This window comes from Rana temporaria, chromosome 13 (assembly GCF_905171775.1).
Source record: "Rana temporaria chromosome 13, aRanTem1.1, whole genome shotgun sequence".
NCBI lineage: Eukaryota > Metazoa > Chordata > Amphibia > Anura > Ranidae > Rana > Rana temporaria.
In genome coordinates, this window is record NC_053501.1 from 118,367,212 (window position 1) to 118,385,123 (window position 17,912).

The 17,912-nt window shown below is 47.9% G+C and overlaps 1 protein-coding gene across 2 annotated transcripts in view; it reads right to left on the bottom strand.

Annotated features, from left to right (window-relative positions):
* LOC120920402 (acyl-coenzyme A thioesterase THEM4-like) overlaps positions 1-17,912 on the bottom strand; it is a 49,402-nt gene that overhangs the window by 14,174 nt on the left and 17,316 nt on the right. The window contains exons 1-3 of one of the 2 annotated variants that reach the window (XM_040332478.1): positions 9,613-9,805; positions 5,683-5,774; positions 1,519-1,672 (exon numbers count right to left, since the gene is read on the bottom strand). In XM_040332478.1, the coding sequence (XP_040188412.1) occupies positions 1,519-1,672; positions 5,683-5,769 (241 nt within the window). In that variant the 5' untranslated portion in view covers positions 5,770-5,774; positions 9,613-9,805. Of the gene's footprint in view, positions 1-1,518; positions 1,673-5,682; positions 5,775-9,612; positions 9,806-17,912 lie in introns of those variants that run through there. The other variant, XM_040332476.1, reaches the window with a different exon arrangement.

Below are 17,912 nucleotides of genomic sequence, written 5' to 3' on the forward strand. Positions count from 1 at the left end.
ATGTCTGCAGTCTCTGACCATCTCTTGTGCTATGTCTGCAGTCTCTGACCATCTCATGTAGCATGTCTGCAGTCTCTGACCATCTGCTGTATTATATCTGCAGTCTCTGACCATCTACTGTACTATGTCTGCAGTCTCTGACCATCTCCTGTACTACGTCTGCAGTCTCTGACCATCTCCTGTACTACGTCTGCAGTCTCTGACCATCTCTTGTACTACGTCTTCAGTCTCTGACCATCTCTTGTACTACGTCTTCAGTCTCTGACCATCTCTTGTACTACGTCTGCAGTCTCTGATCATCTCCTGTATCATGTCTGCAGTCTCTGACCATCTCATGTAGTATGTCTTCAGTCTCTGACCATCTGCTGTACTACGTCTTCAGTCTCTGACCATCTCCTGTACTATGTCTGCAGTCTCTGACCATCTCCTGTACTATGTCTACAGTCTCTGACCATCTCCTGTATCATGTCTGCAGTCTCTGACCATCTCCTGTACTATGTCTGCAGTCTCTGACCATCTCCTGTACTATGTCTGCAGTCTCTGATCATCTGTATCATGTCTGCAGTCTCTGACCATCTCCTGTATCATGTCTGCAGTCTCTGACCATCTCCTGTACTATGTCTGCAGTCTCTGACCATCTCTTGTACTATGTCTGCAGTCTCTGACCATCTCTTGTATTATGTCTGCAGTCTCTGACCATCTCCTGTACTATGTCTGCAGTCTCTGACCATCTGCTGTATTACATCTGCAGTCTCTGACCATCTGCTGTATTATATCTGCAGTCTCTGACCATCTCCTGTACTATGTCTGCAGTCTCTGACCATCTCTTGTGCTATGTCTGCAGTCTCTGACCATCTCTTGTATCATGTCTGCAGTCTCTGACCATCTCCTGTAGTATGTCTGCAGTCTCTGACCATCTCCTGTAGTATGTCTGCAGTCTCTGACCATCTCCTGTACTATGTCTGCAGTCTCTGACCATCTCTTGTGCTATGTCTGCAGTCTCTGACCATCTCTTGTATCATGTCTGCAGTCTCTGACCATCTCCTGTAGTATGTCTGCAGTCTCTGACCATCTCCTGTAGTATGTCTGCAGTCTCTGACCATCTCCTGTACTATGTCTGCAGTCTCTGACCATCTCCTGTAGTATGTCTGCAGTCTCTGACCATCTGCTGTACTATGTCTGCAGTCTCTGACCATCTCCTGTATTATGTCTGCAGTCTCTGACCATCTCCTGTATCATGTCTGCAGTCTCTGACCATCTCCTGTATCATGTCTGCAGTCTCTGACCATCTCCTGTATCATGTCTGCAGTCTCTGACCATCTCCTGTATCATGTCTGCAGTCTCTGACCATCTCCTGTATCATGTCTGCAGTCTCTGACCATCTCCTGTATCATGTCTGCAGTCTCTGACCATCTCCTGTACTATGTCTGCAGTCTCTGACCATGTGGGGGCGCCAGAAATATTTCCGCACCCAGGCGTCTGTGACCCTAGGATCGGCCCTGCCCTACAGTAACATACCGTCTAGGGGATTGATGGTGGTGTTGTAGGAGGGAAGTCTCCTCCAGCTCCGGTCTCGGCTCAGCTCCTCGTACAGCCTCCTGGTGTCGGGGTTCCAGGTGGAGTTGGGCAGGGAGTAGTCTCGTAGTGGGCGGGTCGCACAACAATGGGTCACCTGCGGATGTGACAGAAAAAGTATTCATACCCCTCTATATACAGTGTCTGGAAAAAGTATTCATGCCCCTCTATATACAGTGTCTGGGAAAAGTATTCATGCCTCTCTATATACAGTGTCTCGAAAAAGTACTCATGCCCCTCTATATACAGTGTCTGGGGAAAGTATTCATGCCCCTCTATATACAGTGTCTGGGAAAAGTATTCATACCCCTCTATATACATTGCCTCGAAAAAGTATTCATACCCCTCTATATACAGTGTCTGGAAAACCCTCTATATACAGTGTCTGGAAAAAGTATTCATGCCCCTCTATATACAGTGTCTGGGAAAAGTATTCATGCCCCTCTATATACAGTGTCTGGAAAACCCTCTATATACAGTGTCTGGAAAAAGTATTCATGCCCCTCTATATACAGTGTCTGGGAAAAGTATTCACGCCCCTCTATATACAGTGTCTGGGAAAAGTATTCACGCCCCTCTATATACAGTGTCTGGGAAAAGTATTCACGCCCCTCTATATACAGTGTCTGGGAAAAGTATTCACGCCCCTCTATATACAGTGTCTGGGAAAAGTATTCACGCCCCTCTATATACAGTGTCTGGGAAAAGTATTCACGCCCCTCTATATACAGTGTCTGGGAAAAGTATTCACGCCCCTCTATATACAGTGTCTGGGAAAAGTATTCACGCCCCTCTATATACAGTGTCTGGGAAAAGTATTCACGCCCCTCTATATACAGTGTCTGGGAAAAGTATTCACGCCCCTCTACAGGGAGTGCAGAATTATTAGGCAAATGAGTATTTTGACCACATCATCCTCTTTATGCATGTTGTCTTACTCCAAGCTGTATAGGCTTGAAAGCCTACTACCAATTAAGCATATTAGGTGATGTGCATCTCTGTAATGAGAAGGGGTGTGGTCTAATGACATCAACACCCTATATCAGGTGTGCATTATTATTAGGCAACTTCCTTTCCTTTGGCAAAATGGGTCAAAAGAAGGACTTGACAGGCTCAGAAAAGTCAAAAATAGTGAGATATCTTGCAGAGGGATGCAGCACTCTTATAATTGCAAAGCTTCTGAAGCGTGATCATCGAACAATCAAGCATTTCATTCAAAATAGTCAACAGGGTCGCAAGAAGCGTGTGGAAAAACCAAGGCGCAAAATAACTGCCCATGAACTGAGAAAAGTCAAGCGTGCAGCTGCCAAGATGCCACTTGCCACCAGTTTGGCCATATTTCAGAGCTGCAACATCACTGGAGTGCCCAAAAGCACAAGGTGTGCAATACTCAGAGACATGGCCAAGGTAAGAAAGGCTGAAAGACGACCACCACTGAACAAGACACACAAGCTGAAACGTCAAGACTGGGCCAAGAAATATCTCAAGAAAGATTTTTCTAAGGTTTTATGGACTGATGAAATGAGAGTGAGTCTTGATGGGCCAGATGGATGGGCCCGTGGCTGGATTGGTAAAGGGCAGGGAGCTCCAGTCCGACTCAGACGCCAGCAAGGTGGAGGTGGAGTACTGGTTTGGGCTGGTATCATCAAAGATGAGCTTGTGGGGCCTTTTCGGGTTGAGGATGGAGTCAAGCTCAACTCCCAGTCCTACTGCCAGTTTCTGGAAGACACCTTCTTCAAGCAGTGGTACAGGAAGAAGTCTGCATCCTTCAAGAAAAACATGATTTTCATGCAGGACAATGCTCCATCACACGCGTCCAAGTACTCCACAGCGTGGCTGGCAAGAAAGGGTATAAAAGAAGAAAAACGAATGACATGGCCTCCTTGTTCACCTGATCTGAACCCCATTGAGAACCTGTGGTCCATCATCAAATGTGAGATTTACAAGGAGGGAAAACAGTACACCTCTCTGAACAGTGTCTGGGAGGCTGTGGTTGCTGCTGCACGCAATGTTGATGGTGAACAGATCAAAACACTGACAGAATCCATGGATAGCAGGCTTTTGAGTGTCCTTGCAAAGAAAGGTGGCTATATTGGTCACTGATTTGTTTTTGTTTTGTTTTTGAATGTCAGAAATGTATATTTGTGAATGTTGAGATTTTTATATTGGTTTCACTGGTAAAAATAAATAATTGAAATGGGTATATATTTTTTTTTTTGTTAAGTTGCCTAATAATTATGCACAGTAATAGTCACCTGCACACACAGATATCCCCCGAAAATAGCTAAAACTAAAAACAAACTAAAAACTACTTCCAAAAATATTCAGCTTTGATATTTGATGTTCATTGAGAACATGGTGGTTGTTCAATAATAAAATTAATCCTCAAAAATACAACTTGCCTAATAATTCTGCACTCCCTGTATATACAGTGTCTGGGAAAAGTATTCATGCCTCTCTATATACAGTGTCTCGAAAAAGTATTCATACCCCTCTATATACAATGTCTCGAAAAAGTATTATTACCCCTCTATATACAGAGCCTGGAAAAAGTATTCATACCCCTCTATATACAATGTCTCGAAAAAGTATTATTACCCCTCTATATACAGTGTCTGGAAAAAGTATTCACACCCCTCTATATACAGTGTCTGGAAAAAGTATTCACACCCCTCTATATACAGTGTCTGGAAAAAGTATTCATGCCCCTCTATATACAGTGTCTGGAAAAAGTATTCACACCCCTCTATATACAGTGTCTGGAAAAAGTATTCATGCCCCTCTATATACAGTGTCTGGAAAAAGTATTCATGCCCCTCTGTATACAGTGTCTGGGAAAAGTATTCATGCCTCTCTATATACAGTGTCTCGAAAAAGTATTCATACCCCTCTATATACAATGTCTCGAAAAAGTATTATTACCCCTCTATATACAGAGCCTGGAAAAAGTATTCATACCCCTCTATATACAGTGTCTGGAAAGAGTATTCATACCCCTCTATATACAGTGTCTGGAAAAAGTATTCACACCCCTCTATATACAGTGTCTGGAAAAAGTATTCACACCCCTCTATATACAGTGTCTGGAAAAAGTATTCATGCCCCTCTATATACAGTGTCTGGAAAAAGTATTCATGCCCCTCTGTATACAGTGTCTGGGAAAAGTATTCATGCCTCTCTATATACAGTGTCTGGAAAAAGTATTCATGCCCCTCTATATACAGTGTCTGGAAAAAGTATTCACGCCCCTCTGTATACAGTGTCTGGGAAAAGTATTCATGCCTCTCTATATACAGTGTCTGGGGAAAGTATTCATACCCCCTCTATATACAGTGTCTGGAAAAAGTATTCATGCCCCTCTGTATACAGTGTCTGGGAAAAGTATTCATGCCCCTCTGTATACAGTGTCTGGAAAAAGTATTCATGCCCCTCTATATACAGTGTCTGGAAAAAGTATTCATGCCCCTCTGTATACAGTGTCTGGAAAAAGTATTCATGCCCCTCTGTATACAGTGTCTGGGAAAAGTATTCACGCCCCTCTATATACAGTGTCTGGAAAGAGTATTCATACCCCTCTATATACAGTGTCTGGAAAGAGTATTCATACCCCTCTATATACAGTGTCTGGAAAGAGTATTCATACCCTTCTATATACAGTGTCTCGAAAAAGTACTCATGCCCCTCTATATACAGTGTCTGGGGAAAGTATTCATGCCCCTCTATATACAGTGTCTGGGAAAAGTATTCATACCCCTCTATATACATTGCCTCGAAAAAGTATTCATACCCCTCTATATACAGTGTCTGGAAAAAGTATTCATACCCCTCTATATACAGTGTCTGGAAAAAGTATTCATACCCCTGGAAAGTCCAACCATGGGAGGATGTCAATATACACCCTCCCAGCAAAGTAAGCCCGTGCTGTAGCCATCGCATGGCCTAAGGTGATTTGGGGGGATCTGCGGGACCCCTTGCTCGGATAAGGGTCCGGTATACATTTTGGGAGGGATCGGACGCCATTTTCTTTTTTTTTAACTCTGACGTTCCCCTCAAAATCCATACCAGACCCGAAGGGCTTAACCCCATCACCCACCAATCAGTACTCACGGAGAAGCGGCATTCGCTCTGGGTCCCGGCGGTGTGGCGGCAGACGGCAGCGCCGCCCCGGATGATCCTGGAGAGTCCGTACAGCATGGCGCCTGTGAGAGGAGACAGGAGAGGGATGAGACGGGGACACCGGGAATTCTATACATTATTGAGGGGGAGGGGCCAGCGCACGTCACGTGACCATACAGAGGTGACATGAGACCTTTATACACAGAGAGGGGCGGAGCCAGCGCACGTCACGTGACCATACATTATCCTGCATCTCCTCCCCCACACTGGAGTACTACATATCCCAGCATGTCCTGTGTGCCCTTCCCTCCCCTACACCGGAGCACTACATATCCCAGCATGTCCTGTGTACCCTTGAATAAATGAAGTGATGGGGCAAATGGATGCCGCATGTGGCCAGAAGTGGGGGGGGGGGGTGGCGCCAGGGAGCCTCGGAAACACTCGGGGACTGAGTATTTCCGAGTGATTTTGAGTATTTCCAAACAGCTTGGAACCGTTGCGAGCGTCACCGGCACCCCCGCACCTCTGGCCAAATGCGGTACTGCACACCCCATTAGCTTGAATTCTGCGAGACAACACTCGCAAACCGAGTCAGAATTAAAAAAAATAAAAAATTGAAAAAAATGTGCTCGTTATTCAAAACGCTCAGAAACCGCGTTTTACTTGTTAACCGAGGTTCCACTGTAGTTGTAAAATAATGAGCTTTATTAATGTATCAAAGGTAAGTTATAATCCGTTAGATGTTAAATAACACAAAAAAAAAAAAATCACACACATACAAAAATGTACAACGTTGTCACAATATGGCGCCAGACCTATGGGCCCCACACACATATATATACACACATGTATATATGTGTGTGTGTGTGTGTATGTGTATGTGTGTATATATGTGTGTGTGTATAAGTATGAGTGTATGTATATATATGTATGAGTGTGTATATTTGTGCATGTATGTGTATACACATATATACACAGATACACACTCATACATATATATTCACACTCATACACACACATATATACACACTCATACAAACACACACACTCATACACATACATACACACACTCATATATACACACTCATACACATATATACACATATATACACACTCATACTCATACATACACACACTCATCATACACATACTCCTATATACACACTCACTCATATATACACACACTCACACTCATACACACACAAACCTACACATATATACACACTCATACACATACTCATACACACACACTCCTACACATATATACACACTCATACATACACACACTCATATATACACACTCCTACACATATAAACATACACTCATACATACACACACACTCCTACACATATATACACATACTCATACACACACACTCCTACACATATATACACATACTCATACACACACACTCCTACACATATATACACACACTCATACACATACTCATACACACACACTCCTACACATATATACACACACTCATACACATACTCATACACACACACTCCTACACATATATACACACTCACACTCATACATACACACACACACACTCCTACACATATATACACACACTCATACACATACTCATACACACACACACTCCTACACATATATACACACTCACACTCATACATACACACACACACACTCCTACACATATATACACACACTCATACATACACACACTCATATATACACACTCCTACACATATAAACATACACTCATACATACACACACACACACTCCTACACATATATACACACACACTCCTACACATATATACACACTCATACACACACTCATACACACACACTCCTACACATATACACACAAACCCAGCAGGGATGGAACGGAGTGGTGCTGCTCTATGTATTGGGATATTCCCGGGAATTTCATACTAATAACACAACTAATTAGACTAATAGGCCCGGAATCACAGAGAGCGGGCGCACGTTGCGCCGCCATAGCGCAAACCAATGTACGCTACGCCGACGCAGCGCAGAGAGGCAAGCATGGAATTCAGGAAGCCAGTGCTCCCAAAGCTGCGTCGGCGTAGGTTTCGAAGGTGCAGGCCGGCGTAGGTGGAAGTGGGCTTGCCCCATGCAAATGATGGTTGGATAGCCAGACAAGTACGTTGAACGAATTGCGCATGCGTCGTGGACGCATCCCCGTGCGCATGCTCACAACCACGTCGGAACAACCACCTAAGATACGCCGGATCACTGCCTACGCCATGAACGTAACCTACGCCCATCCAGACACACGTCCAACGTAAACTACGTTAAACACGCCGGCTTGTGTTCCCTGGTGCAGACCTTTACATGTCTGCTGTTGAGTTACACCTCCTTTATGGGGCTTAAATTTACGCCGGACGTACAACTTACGCGCACCTCTCGTAGCCTGCGTCGGTTGCGCGCAGGTTCGTGAATCGCCGTATTTTCCTCATTTGCAGATTTGAATGGCTAATCAAGGCAAGTTACGTCGGCGGGATTAAGCCTGTTTTTAGGCGTATCTTAGTTTGTGGGTACGGCGCACAGATACGCCGGGCGCACATTTGCACTACGTCGGCGTAACTGCTTTGTGAATCCGGGCCATACTGTTTGCTGGGGCCCAGATTCAGGTAGCAATTGCGTCTGCGTAACCATAGTTACGCAACGCAATTGCTTACTTGCGCCGGCGTTTCGAATGCTCCTGATTCAGGAACCTCGATACGCCGACTGCAGCCTAAGATATGCGCGGCATAAGGCTCTTACGCCAGTCATATCGTAGGCTGCATTCTTACGATGGCCGCTAGGTGGCGTTCCCGTAGTGGTCAGCGTATAGTATGCAAATTGCATACTAACGCCGATTTACTACCCTGCGCGAGCCCTGCGTACGCAGTTTACGTCGTTTCCGTTCGTCGGGTTTCGCGTATGGCTGCTCCTGCTATTAGCAGGGGCAGCCAATGCTACGTATACCCGTCGTTCCCGCGTCGCGAAGTTTAAATTTTACGTTGTTTGCGTAAGTGAATCGTGAATGGCGCTGGACGCCATTTACGTTCACTTTGAAGCAAATGACGTCCTTGCGACGTCATTTGCCGCAATGCACGTCGGGAAAGTTTCCCGACGGAGCATGCGCACTACGTTCTGCGCGGGAACGCGCCTAATTTAAATGATCCACGCCCCCTTACGGGATCATTTAAATTACGCGCCCTTACGCCGGGCATTTTTGAGGAGCGCCCACGCAAATTACGTGGCTACTGCTTCGTGAATGAAGCGTAGCGCAGATAATTTGCGGGGGGCTCCGTAAGAAGTGCGCAGCGGTACCTGAATCTGGCCCTGGGTGTCCATTTCAGATGTCCATGAACTGATGGAATTCCCAGAGCTCCCAACTGTCCCCGATTTGGAGCAATGTCCCTCATTCGTCCCGCACGTTGCTCTGATCTCTATAATTATAAATAAAATGCACTTTTTAACTTTCAAAAAGTGTTTCCCACGCTTTCAAAGAAAATTCTAAAATCGCATATTTTTTACATTTTGAAAGCCAATATAAAAGGAATAGTAGCGGTAAAAATAAATAAACTTTTTTTTTTTGGTTAATTCCCCTTTAAGGGGGTGTGGCAGGGGGCGTGTCCTATTCCAGTCCAAGTGCCAATGTCCAAAGGCGGCTGCTCCGGATATTTACGAGAGACGGTAAAAAAAAATGGGGGGGTTGAAAAAAAAAAATAGCTCAGTCAGGCCACGTAGTAACACGCAATTTGCTGTCCCCCAATGATCGCTCGGCCGTGATTGACATCGCAAAAGAGACGCGCACGGTACATCGGGACACGATGCGTGATCGCGCCATATATGGAGAGAGGCGGCAAACGTACATCAAAGCCCCGAAGGCTCTCGCCGTTCCGCAATAAGTAGCTGGAATCTCCGTGGTCTCTCACCCGTCTTCGTTTCCCCCGAGGGTAACACTGAAGCCAACAAAAGTGGGTCAGAACATCCGTTGCAGTCGATCGTGTCCCGGCTGGGTGCGGAAGTCTCCGATCAGCTCTCTGGTTGTTTAGCTACGGTGGCCCAAAGGTCAATACAGGGCAGGCTTGCCCAGGCAGGCCAAGGGATGATGGCGGTGCCTGTGTACCCTCCCCTCCCCTCACATCGGAGCACTACATATCCCAGCATGTCCTGTGTACCCTCCCCTCCCACCGGAGCACTACATATCCCAGCATGTCCTGTGTACCCTCCCCTCCCACCGGAGCACTACATATCCCAGCATGCCCTGCGTACCCTCCCTTCCCCCCCCCTGGAGCACTACATATCCCAGCATGTCCTGTGTACCCTCCCCTCCCACCGGAGCACTACATATCCCAGCATGTCCTGTGTACCCTCCCCTCCCACCGGAGCACTACATATCCCAGCATGCCCTGCGTACCCTCCCTTCCCCCCCCCCTGGAGCACTACATATCCCAGCATGTCCTGTGTACCCTCCCCTCCCACCGGAGCACTACATATCCCAGCATGCCCTGCGTACCCTCCCCCCCCCCCCCTGGAGCACTACATATCCCAGCATGTCCTGTGTACCCTCCCCTCCCACCGGAGCACTACATATCCCAGCATGTCCTGTGTACCCTCCCCTCACACCGGAGCACTACATATCCCAGCATGTCCTGTGTACCCTCCCCTCACACCGGAGCACTACATATCCCAGCATGTCCTGTGTACCCTCCCCTCACACCGGAGCACTACATATCCCAGCATGTCCTGTGTACCCTCCCCTCACACCGGAGCACTACATATCCCAGCATGCCCTGCGTACCCTCCCTTCCCCCCCCCCTGGAGCACTACATATCCCAGCATGTCCTGTGTACCCTCCCCTCCCACCGGAGCACTACATATCCCAGCATGCCCTGCGTACCCTCCCCCCCCCCCTGGAGCACTACATATCCCAGCATGTCCTGTGTACCCTCCCCTCCCACCGGAGCACTACATATCCCAGCATGTCCTGTGTACCCTCCCCTCACACCGGAGCACTACATATCCCAGCATGTCCTGTGTACCCTCCCCTCACACCGGAGCACTACATATCCCAGCATGTCCTGTGTACCCTCCCCTCACACCGGAGCACTACATATCCCAGCATGTCCTGTGTACCCTCCCCTCACACCGGAGCACTACATATCCCAGCATGTCCTGTGTACCCTCCCCTCACACCGGAGCACTACATATCCCAGCATGTCCTGTGTACCCTCCCCTCACACCGGAGCACTACATATCCCAGCATGTCCTGTGTACCTTCCCCCCACACTGGAGCACTACATATCCCAGCATGTCCTGTGTACCTTCCCCTCCCACCGGAGCACTACATATCCCAGCATGTCCTGTGTACCCTCCCCTCACACCGGAGCACTACATATCCCAGCATGTCCTGTGTACCTTCCCCCCACACTGGAGCACTACATATCCCAGCATGTCCTGTGTACCCTCCCCTCCCACCGGAGCACTACATATCCCAGCATGTCCTGTCTACCCTCCCCCAGCACTGGAGCACTACATATCCCAGCATGTCCTGTTTACCCTCCCCTCCCACCGGAGCACTACATATCCCAGCATGTCCTGTTTACCCTCCCCTCCCACCGGAGCACTACATATCCCAGCATGTCCTGTTTACCCTCCCCTCCCACCGGAGCACTACATATCCCAGCATGTCCTGTTTACCCTCCCCTCCCACCGGAGCACTACACATCCGGGCATGTCCTGTATACCCTCCCACCACACCGGAGCACTACATATCCCAGCATGTCCTGTGTACCCCCCCCCCACACCGGAGCACTACATATCCCAGCATGCTCTTGTCAAGGTGGTATCGGGGGGGGGGATAATAAATACAACGTCCTGAACGCGGAGGATGGAAGGAGTGCTGTGTCGGTACAATTCTGAGAGATCGGAGTCCGGAGGGCGATTCTATGGGATATGTAGTGCTCTGGTGTGAGGGGGGAGGGTACATGGAGCATGCTGGGATATGTAGTGCTCCGGTGTGGGGGGGAGGGTACGCTGGACATGCTGGGATCTGTAGTGCTCTGTTGTGGGGGGCAGTACACAGGTCATACTGTGATATGTAGTACTCCGGTGTGGGAGGAGGGTGCACAGGACATGCTGGGATCTGTAGTGCTCTGGTGTGGGGGGGGGTGGTACACAGGTCATACTGTGATACGTAGTACTCCGGTGTGGGAGGAGGGTGCACAGGGCATGCTGGGACATGTAGTGCTCTGGTGTTAGGGGAGGGTATGCTGGGATCTGTAGTGCTCTGGTGTGGGGGGGGGGGGTGGTACACAGGTCATATGTAGTACTCCGGTGTGGGAGGAGGGGGCACAGGGCATGCTGGGATATGTAGTGCTCTGCTTACATACTGTCCAGCCACTTAAAGCGGAGCTCCACCCTAGTGGAACTCCCGCTGATAAAAAACCCTCTCGTCTCACATTTGACACCTTTCAGGGGGGTGCAGATAGGTAAACTAGATAGATAGATAAACAGGTATTTGCATCCACATCCGGCCACACAGTCTCGGGCAGACGTCACCCCCTGTCCCCCCTCGTTGTGTTCTGGGAACACTCGGCTCCCAGTACACAGCGGGAGCCAATCGGCAGGCGCAGCGCGACTCGCGCATGCGCCGCAGGGAACCGGACAGTGAAGCCGGAGCGCTTCACTTCCTGGTTCCCTCACCGAGGATGACGGCGGGGGGGGGGGGGCAGCAGAGTGACGAGCGATCGCTCGTCCTCTGCTGCGGACGGCGCTGGACTCCAGGACAGGTAAGTGTCGTAATATTAAAAGTCAGCCGCTGCAGTATTTGTAGCTGCTGGCTTTTAATATTTTTTTTTTCAGCGCACATCCGCTTTAACAATAATTGCAACTATCGTCTCTCAGATCAGACATTCTAATGTTTTCTCCCTTTTATATCGCAGCCTAAAAACGCTATTTACATAATGCCCGGCCACTGTACAATATTTGTGGCCGATGATAATATACTCCAACCTGCCTGGTCTCTTTCGCTCTTATTTTTATTGCAGCCTAACCAAGCTGCTTAGATACTGTCCAGCCACTGATCAATATTTGTGACGAATGTCTCTCATATAATACACTTGTCAAGTCACCTGAGGCCAGGTGACAGATGCACACCGTTGGGGTCAGGAGTGCACCGCTATGATAGTGGACCCTACGGCTGACTGCTGCGGATGGATCCCTGGGTGGTGCAGGAAGGCGGGTCTAATGGGGCGCCAACACAGATCCCACAGGGAGCTAGAACATAAGATTCCCTAGGGCGCGGAGTCTAAGAGCCAGCAGGTGTTCACCAGAGCATCTAGTGGCGAGAATGGACTACGCTGCAGCTGACTCCAGGTCGTGGCTCCCAGCTCACGCTAGGCTATAGGAGGATAAGCTAAAGGTCGGGGCGACTAGCAGACAAGGATAAACGGAGAACAAGCCAAAAGTTCAAGGGTCACAAGCAGGCAGGGATAGTCGAGAACGCGCCAAAAGGTCAGGGTCACAAGCAGGCGGGGATGGTCGGGAACACGCCAAGAACGGTAACAGAGACAAACGTAGAGCACGCGGCAAGCAGGAAACCCAACACGCAATATTGCACGGCGAGGCCGGCTTGGAGAACACAGTGTTAAATAGTGGTTCCTGTTGAGGCCGGGGTGGAGCCACACTGAGGGAAGATTACTTAATCATGCAGGTGTGAGAGAGCAAGCCCTTAGGCTGCATTCACACCTTCGCGTATTTACGCCCGATGCTCGTGCCGCTGGAGGGGTGATTTTACATTCTTGTCTATGGAGATGGTTTACATCTCACGCCGAACGCCTGCCGCCTGAAAACAAGTCCTGGACCCTTTTTTTCAGGCGGCTTTCGGCGTTCGGCATAGACAACAATGTGTTGTAAAAAGTAAAAAAAAAAAAAAAAGACCCGTTTTGTCGCGGCAAATCTCGGGAAAATACGCCGCAATTTGTCGCGGCAAAATACGCTGCGTTATAGTGTGAATGCAGCCTTGGGCTGATACACAGACAAGGTAAGAGACAGACAGGTCATGAAAGTATTACTGCAAGGTCATGACAACACTCTTAATTTTAATTTGCAAGTTAAAACCGTGTCGTGTCTCTCCCTCTTCTTTTGCGGCTAAATCAAACTGTTTATATGTTTTCCAGCCACTGAACAATATTTTTGGCTATCGTGTCTCTTATAATACACTCTTATATTTTTATTGAAAGATAAAACCACACTGCTTACATGTTTGCAATATTCATGGCCGATGTGTCTCAGATAACACACTCATTTTTATTGCAAGATAAAACCTGCCTAGACATTCCTAGGTAGATTCACAAAGAGTTAGGCCGGCTTATCAGTAGATAAGCCGACCTAACTCTGAATCTACGCCGGCGTTTGTTTAAGCGTATGCTCAAACAGAGATATGCTTAAACAAAGCTAAGATAGGCCGGCTTGCGCCGTTCTATCTTAGCTTGCAATGTTTCTGATGGCCGGTAGATGGCGCTTCCATTGCGGCCGGCGTAGATTATGTAAATGAGGGGATACGCCGATTCACGAACGTACGCCAGGCCTACGCGGTCGAATTACGTCGTTTCCGTAAGGGATAGGCCGCCTAAAGTTAGAGCTATGCTCTAGTGGCCTAGCCAATGTTAAGTATGGCCGCCGTTCCCGCCGCAAAATTCGAAATGTTAACGTCGTTTGGGTAAGTCGTCCGCGAATCGGGATTTACGTCCACGTCGAAATCAATAGGCCCCTACGGCGTACTTAGCCGCAATGCGCACTGGGAAATGTAGTCGCCCGGTGCATGCGCAGTGTCAAAAAACGTGAGGTCAAGCCTCATTTCCATACAACACGCCCCCCTCCAAGTCATTTGAATTAGGCGCCCTTACGCCCGCTCGTTTGAGGCTACGCCGCCGTAGATTAGCAGGTAAGTGGTTTGAAAATCACTACTAGCCTAACTAATTTACGGCGGTGTAGCCTAAACAGGCTAGGCCGTCCTAAAGATAAGCCTTTCTACGTGAATCTACCTATCCATCTCTGTTTTATATTGCCGCCTAATGAAGCTGCTTAAATAATCTCCAGTCACTGTACAGTATTCATGCCTGAGGTCTCTGACATAATAGATTCCTATTTTTATGGGTCTCTCTACTTTTATTGCAACCTAACCAAGCTGCTTAGATGCTGTCCAGCCACTGATCAATATTTGTGGCTAATGTCTCTCATATAATACACTCTTAATTTTTTATTGCAAGATAAAACTTGCCTGGTCTCTCCCTCTTATATTGCAGCCTAACCAAACTGCTTACATGTCTTTCACCCACTGAACAGTATTTGTGGCGATTATTTTACAGGCAATACAGTTCAATTTGAATTAAAATATAAAAGCTGCCTGGTCTCTCCCTCTTTTATATAACTGCCTATTGAAGCTGTTTACATAAATGGCCAGTCACTGTACAATACTCGTGCCTGGTGTCTTTCACATAATGGATATTTATTGCAAGCTAAAACCTGACTCACCTCTCCCTCTTACATAGGTTAATGTAGCTTAAAGAGGAGTTCTGCCCCCACCCCCCTGCAAAAATGAAAAGTTAGCAGCTCCAAAACTGTTAGGCCACGTACACACCACCGGATCTCCGCTGGAAACGATCAGCCGGATCGTTTCCAGCGGAGATTCCTCCTCCGGATTTGGATCCGATGGCGTGTACACACCATCGGATCCAAATCTGTGCGGAATTCATCCGCGGTGACGTGTCGCGCCGTTGACGGAAGGTAAGTACTTCCACGCATGCGTCGAATCGTTACAACGCATGCGAGGGAGGGGAGCGGACGGATTGATCCGGTGAGTCTGTACAGACCACCGGATCAATCCGCTGGAGCCGATTCAAGCGGATAGATTTCTTAGCATGCTAAGAAATTTATATCCGCTTGAAATCGATCGGGCCGAGGAATCTCCGCGGATAAATATCCGCTAGGCCGTACAGACGACCGTATTTGTCCGCTGGAACTGATCCGCGGATCAATCCCAGCGGATAGATCCGGTCGTGTGTACGGGGCCTAATTGTTGACTTTTACTATTAGGGCACTTACTTGTCCAGGCATCCAGCGGTGTCCTCGCCTGAGCCGATTCTTCCATAAGCTCTTGGGTGCTGGCGCCACACCATCTTGGCTAACTAGCAGGGAAGCCTTGCAGCTTTCTGAATGGGCCAGCTGCAGGAGGAAGGAGGGGGTGAACCAAGCCAGAAAGTAGGAGCAGGTACCTGTCAAAACCAGGCTCGCCCAAAAGGTGCCAAATGTGGCAGCGGAGATGGGGGGGAGGGGCAGACAAGTGGAGCTTCCCCTTTTAGGTACGGCTCCGGTTTAATGAAGCAGTTTACATACTGTCCAGCCACTGAACATTATTTCTGGTTATTGTCTCTCAGATACTACACTCTATTATAACTGGGGATATAGGGATTGGAGGAAATGTGGGGTTGAGTGGTTTTGAAGTGTTTTTGTGCGCTCCGTTTTTACTTTTTATTAAACCTTAAAAAAGCATATAGCTTTGCACCTCTTTGCACTCACCATGCTTGCTTTTGTTTTAAGCCTGCTGTTGCTTTCACTTCCACGTCTCAAAATGCAGTCTTCCTTGGTCTCAGTTCTCCAGTGGCCCCCGTCCCCTTTTCAGGATCCCACGGAGCCGTCTTTACATGCGTGCTCCCGGCTGCCGTTATAGACGAGCTTCCTTATGCAGAATCCAGAGATATGAAATAGCTGCAGTGCCAAGCCACTCCCCTTAAAGTGAGTGATTCACAGCAGCTGAGCCCCCCCGATGTCCCTACTTTTTCTGTGCATGTGAACAGCGAAGCAGCAGTGATCTTCTTGGTGTTTTTCTTTTATAGATGGTAGCAGTTACCGTAATAAAAAAAATCAATCATAGACTTGTTTTTTGTAATGTTTAATTGATGTTTTGATTTTTTTTTTTATAAACTAGTCCAAAGTTAAAAAGACAACAAGTGCAGAAGATTTAATAGATGCAAAGATAAAAAAAAAAAAGTAGTTTCCCAGCAGCCATCATCAGGTAAAGACTGATCATTGGGATCTGCTGGCTGCTGGGAGGGTATTTAGTCCCTCCTCTACCATTTCTCTTGCTTGTGATTTGCCCGATAGCCAGGATTCATGCTTGCTGAGTTATTCCAAATCAAAAATTGTGCCTGATATTGCTCCTGCCCTGTACCTTGCTGGCTCCTATCTGCTCTCCATGTTTCTGATCCCAGTCCTGGCTCCTCCTTCCTGACTGTTCCTTGCACCTCCAGTTAATCTTGTTGATTTGCGCTTCCCTTTTGCCTTTTTATATATTGTATTATAGTTTGTTGGTTAGTTAGGTATTTTAGTTACTAGGTTTATAATTTGCTTTATCCTTAACAGGAAGATAACACATCGAGTGTACTGACGAGGTTCCTGCTCGGAAACGCCGGCCGTTGGTTTCGGGGGAGCGGTGCAGCACCCATATCAAGTTAGAGTTTATATTGTAGTAGGCATGTTTGAGGTTATTGGACCCAGAGGGGGGGGGGGGCGACATGGCGGAGACCGCTATCCTCCAGTGCAGACAGAACGATTGCTCTGAGAGATCGTGAGTACATTATAAAGAGCAGGTATCCCAGGAATCCTACAATACAGGATCTGCCGCCCTCTAGTGACAGACAGGATACACTACAGTACAAAAGTACAGGTGCCAACCAATGGAATTAGGAATATTTCCGGAAGTCTGTAATATCCAGCAATTTATAGTTTGGCTTTAAGTCCTCCCGACTTGGGCGTGATGAACAAAGCTGAAAGGGGGAGGGGGAAAAAAAAAAGGAGAATTATCAGTACTGGAGTAAAAGAACAAAAGACAGAAGCGACAGAGGAGTGACAGGAGGGAAAAGAACAATGAAAGGAGGGACAGTAGCAGGCACAGGATGGGACGGGAGGAGCAGGCGCAGAAAAAGACGGGAGGAGCAGGCGCAGAAAAAGACGGGAGGAGCAGGCGCAGAAAATAACGGGAGGAGCAGGCGCAGAAAAAGATGGGAGGAGCAGGCGCAGAAAAAGACGGGAGAAGCAGGCGCAGAAAAAGACGGGAGGAGCAGGCGTAGAAAAAGACGGGAGGAGCAGGCGCAGAAAAAGACGGGAGGAGCAGGCGCAGAAAAAGACGGGAGGAGCAGGCGCAGAAAAAGACGGGAGGAGCAGGCGCAGA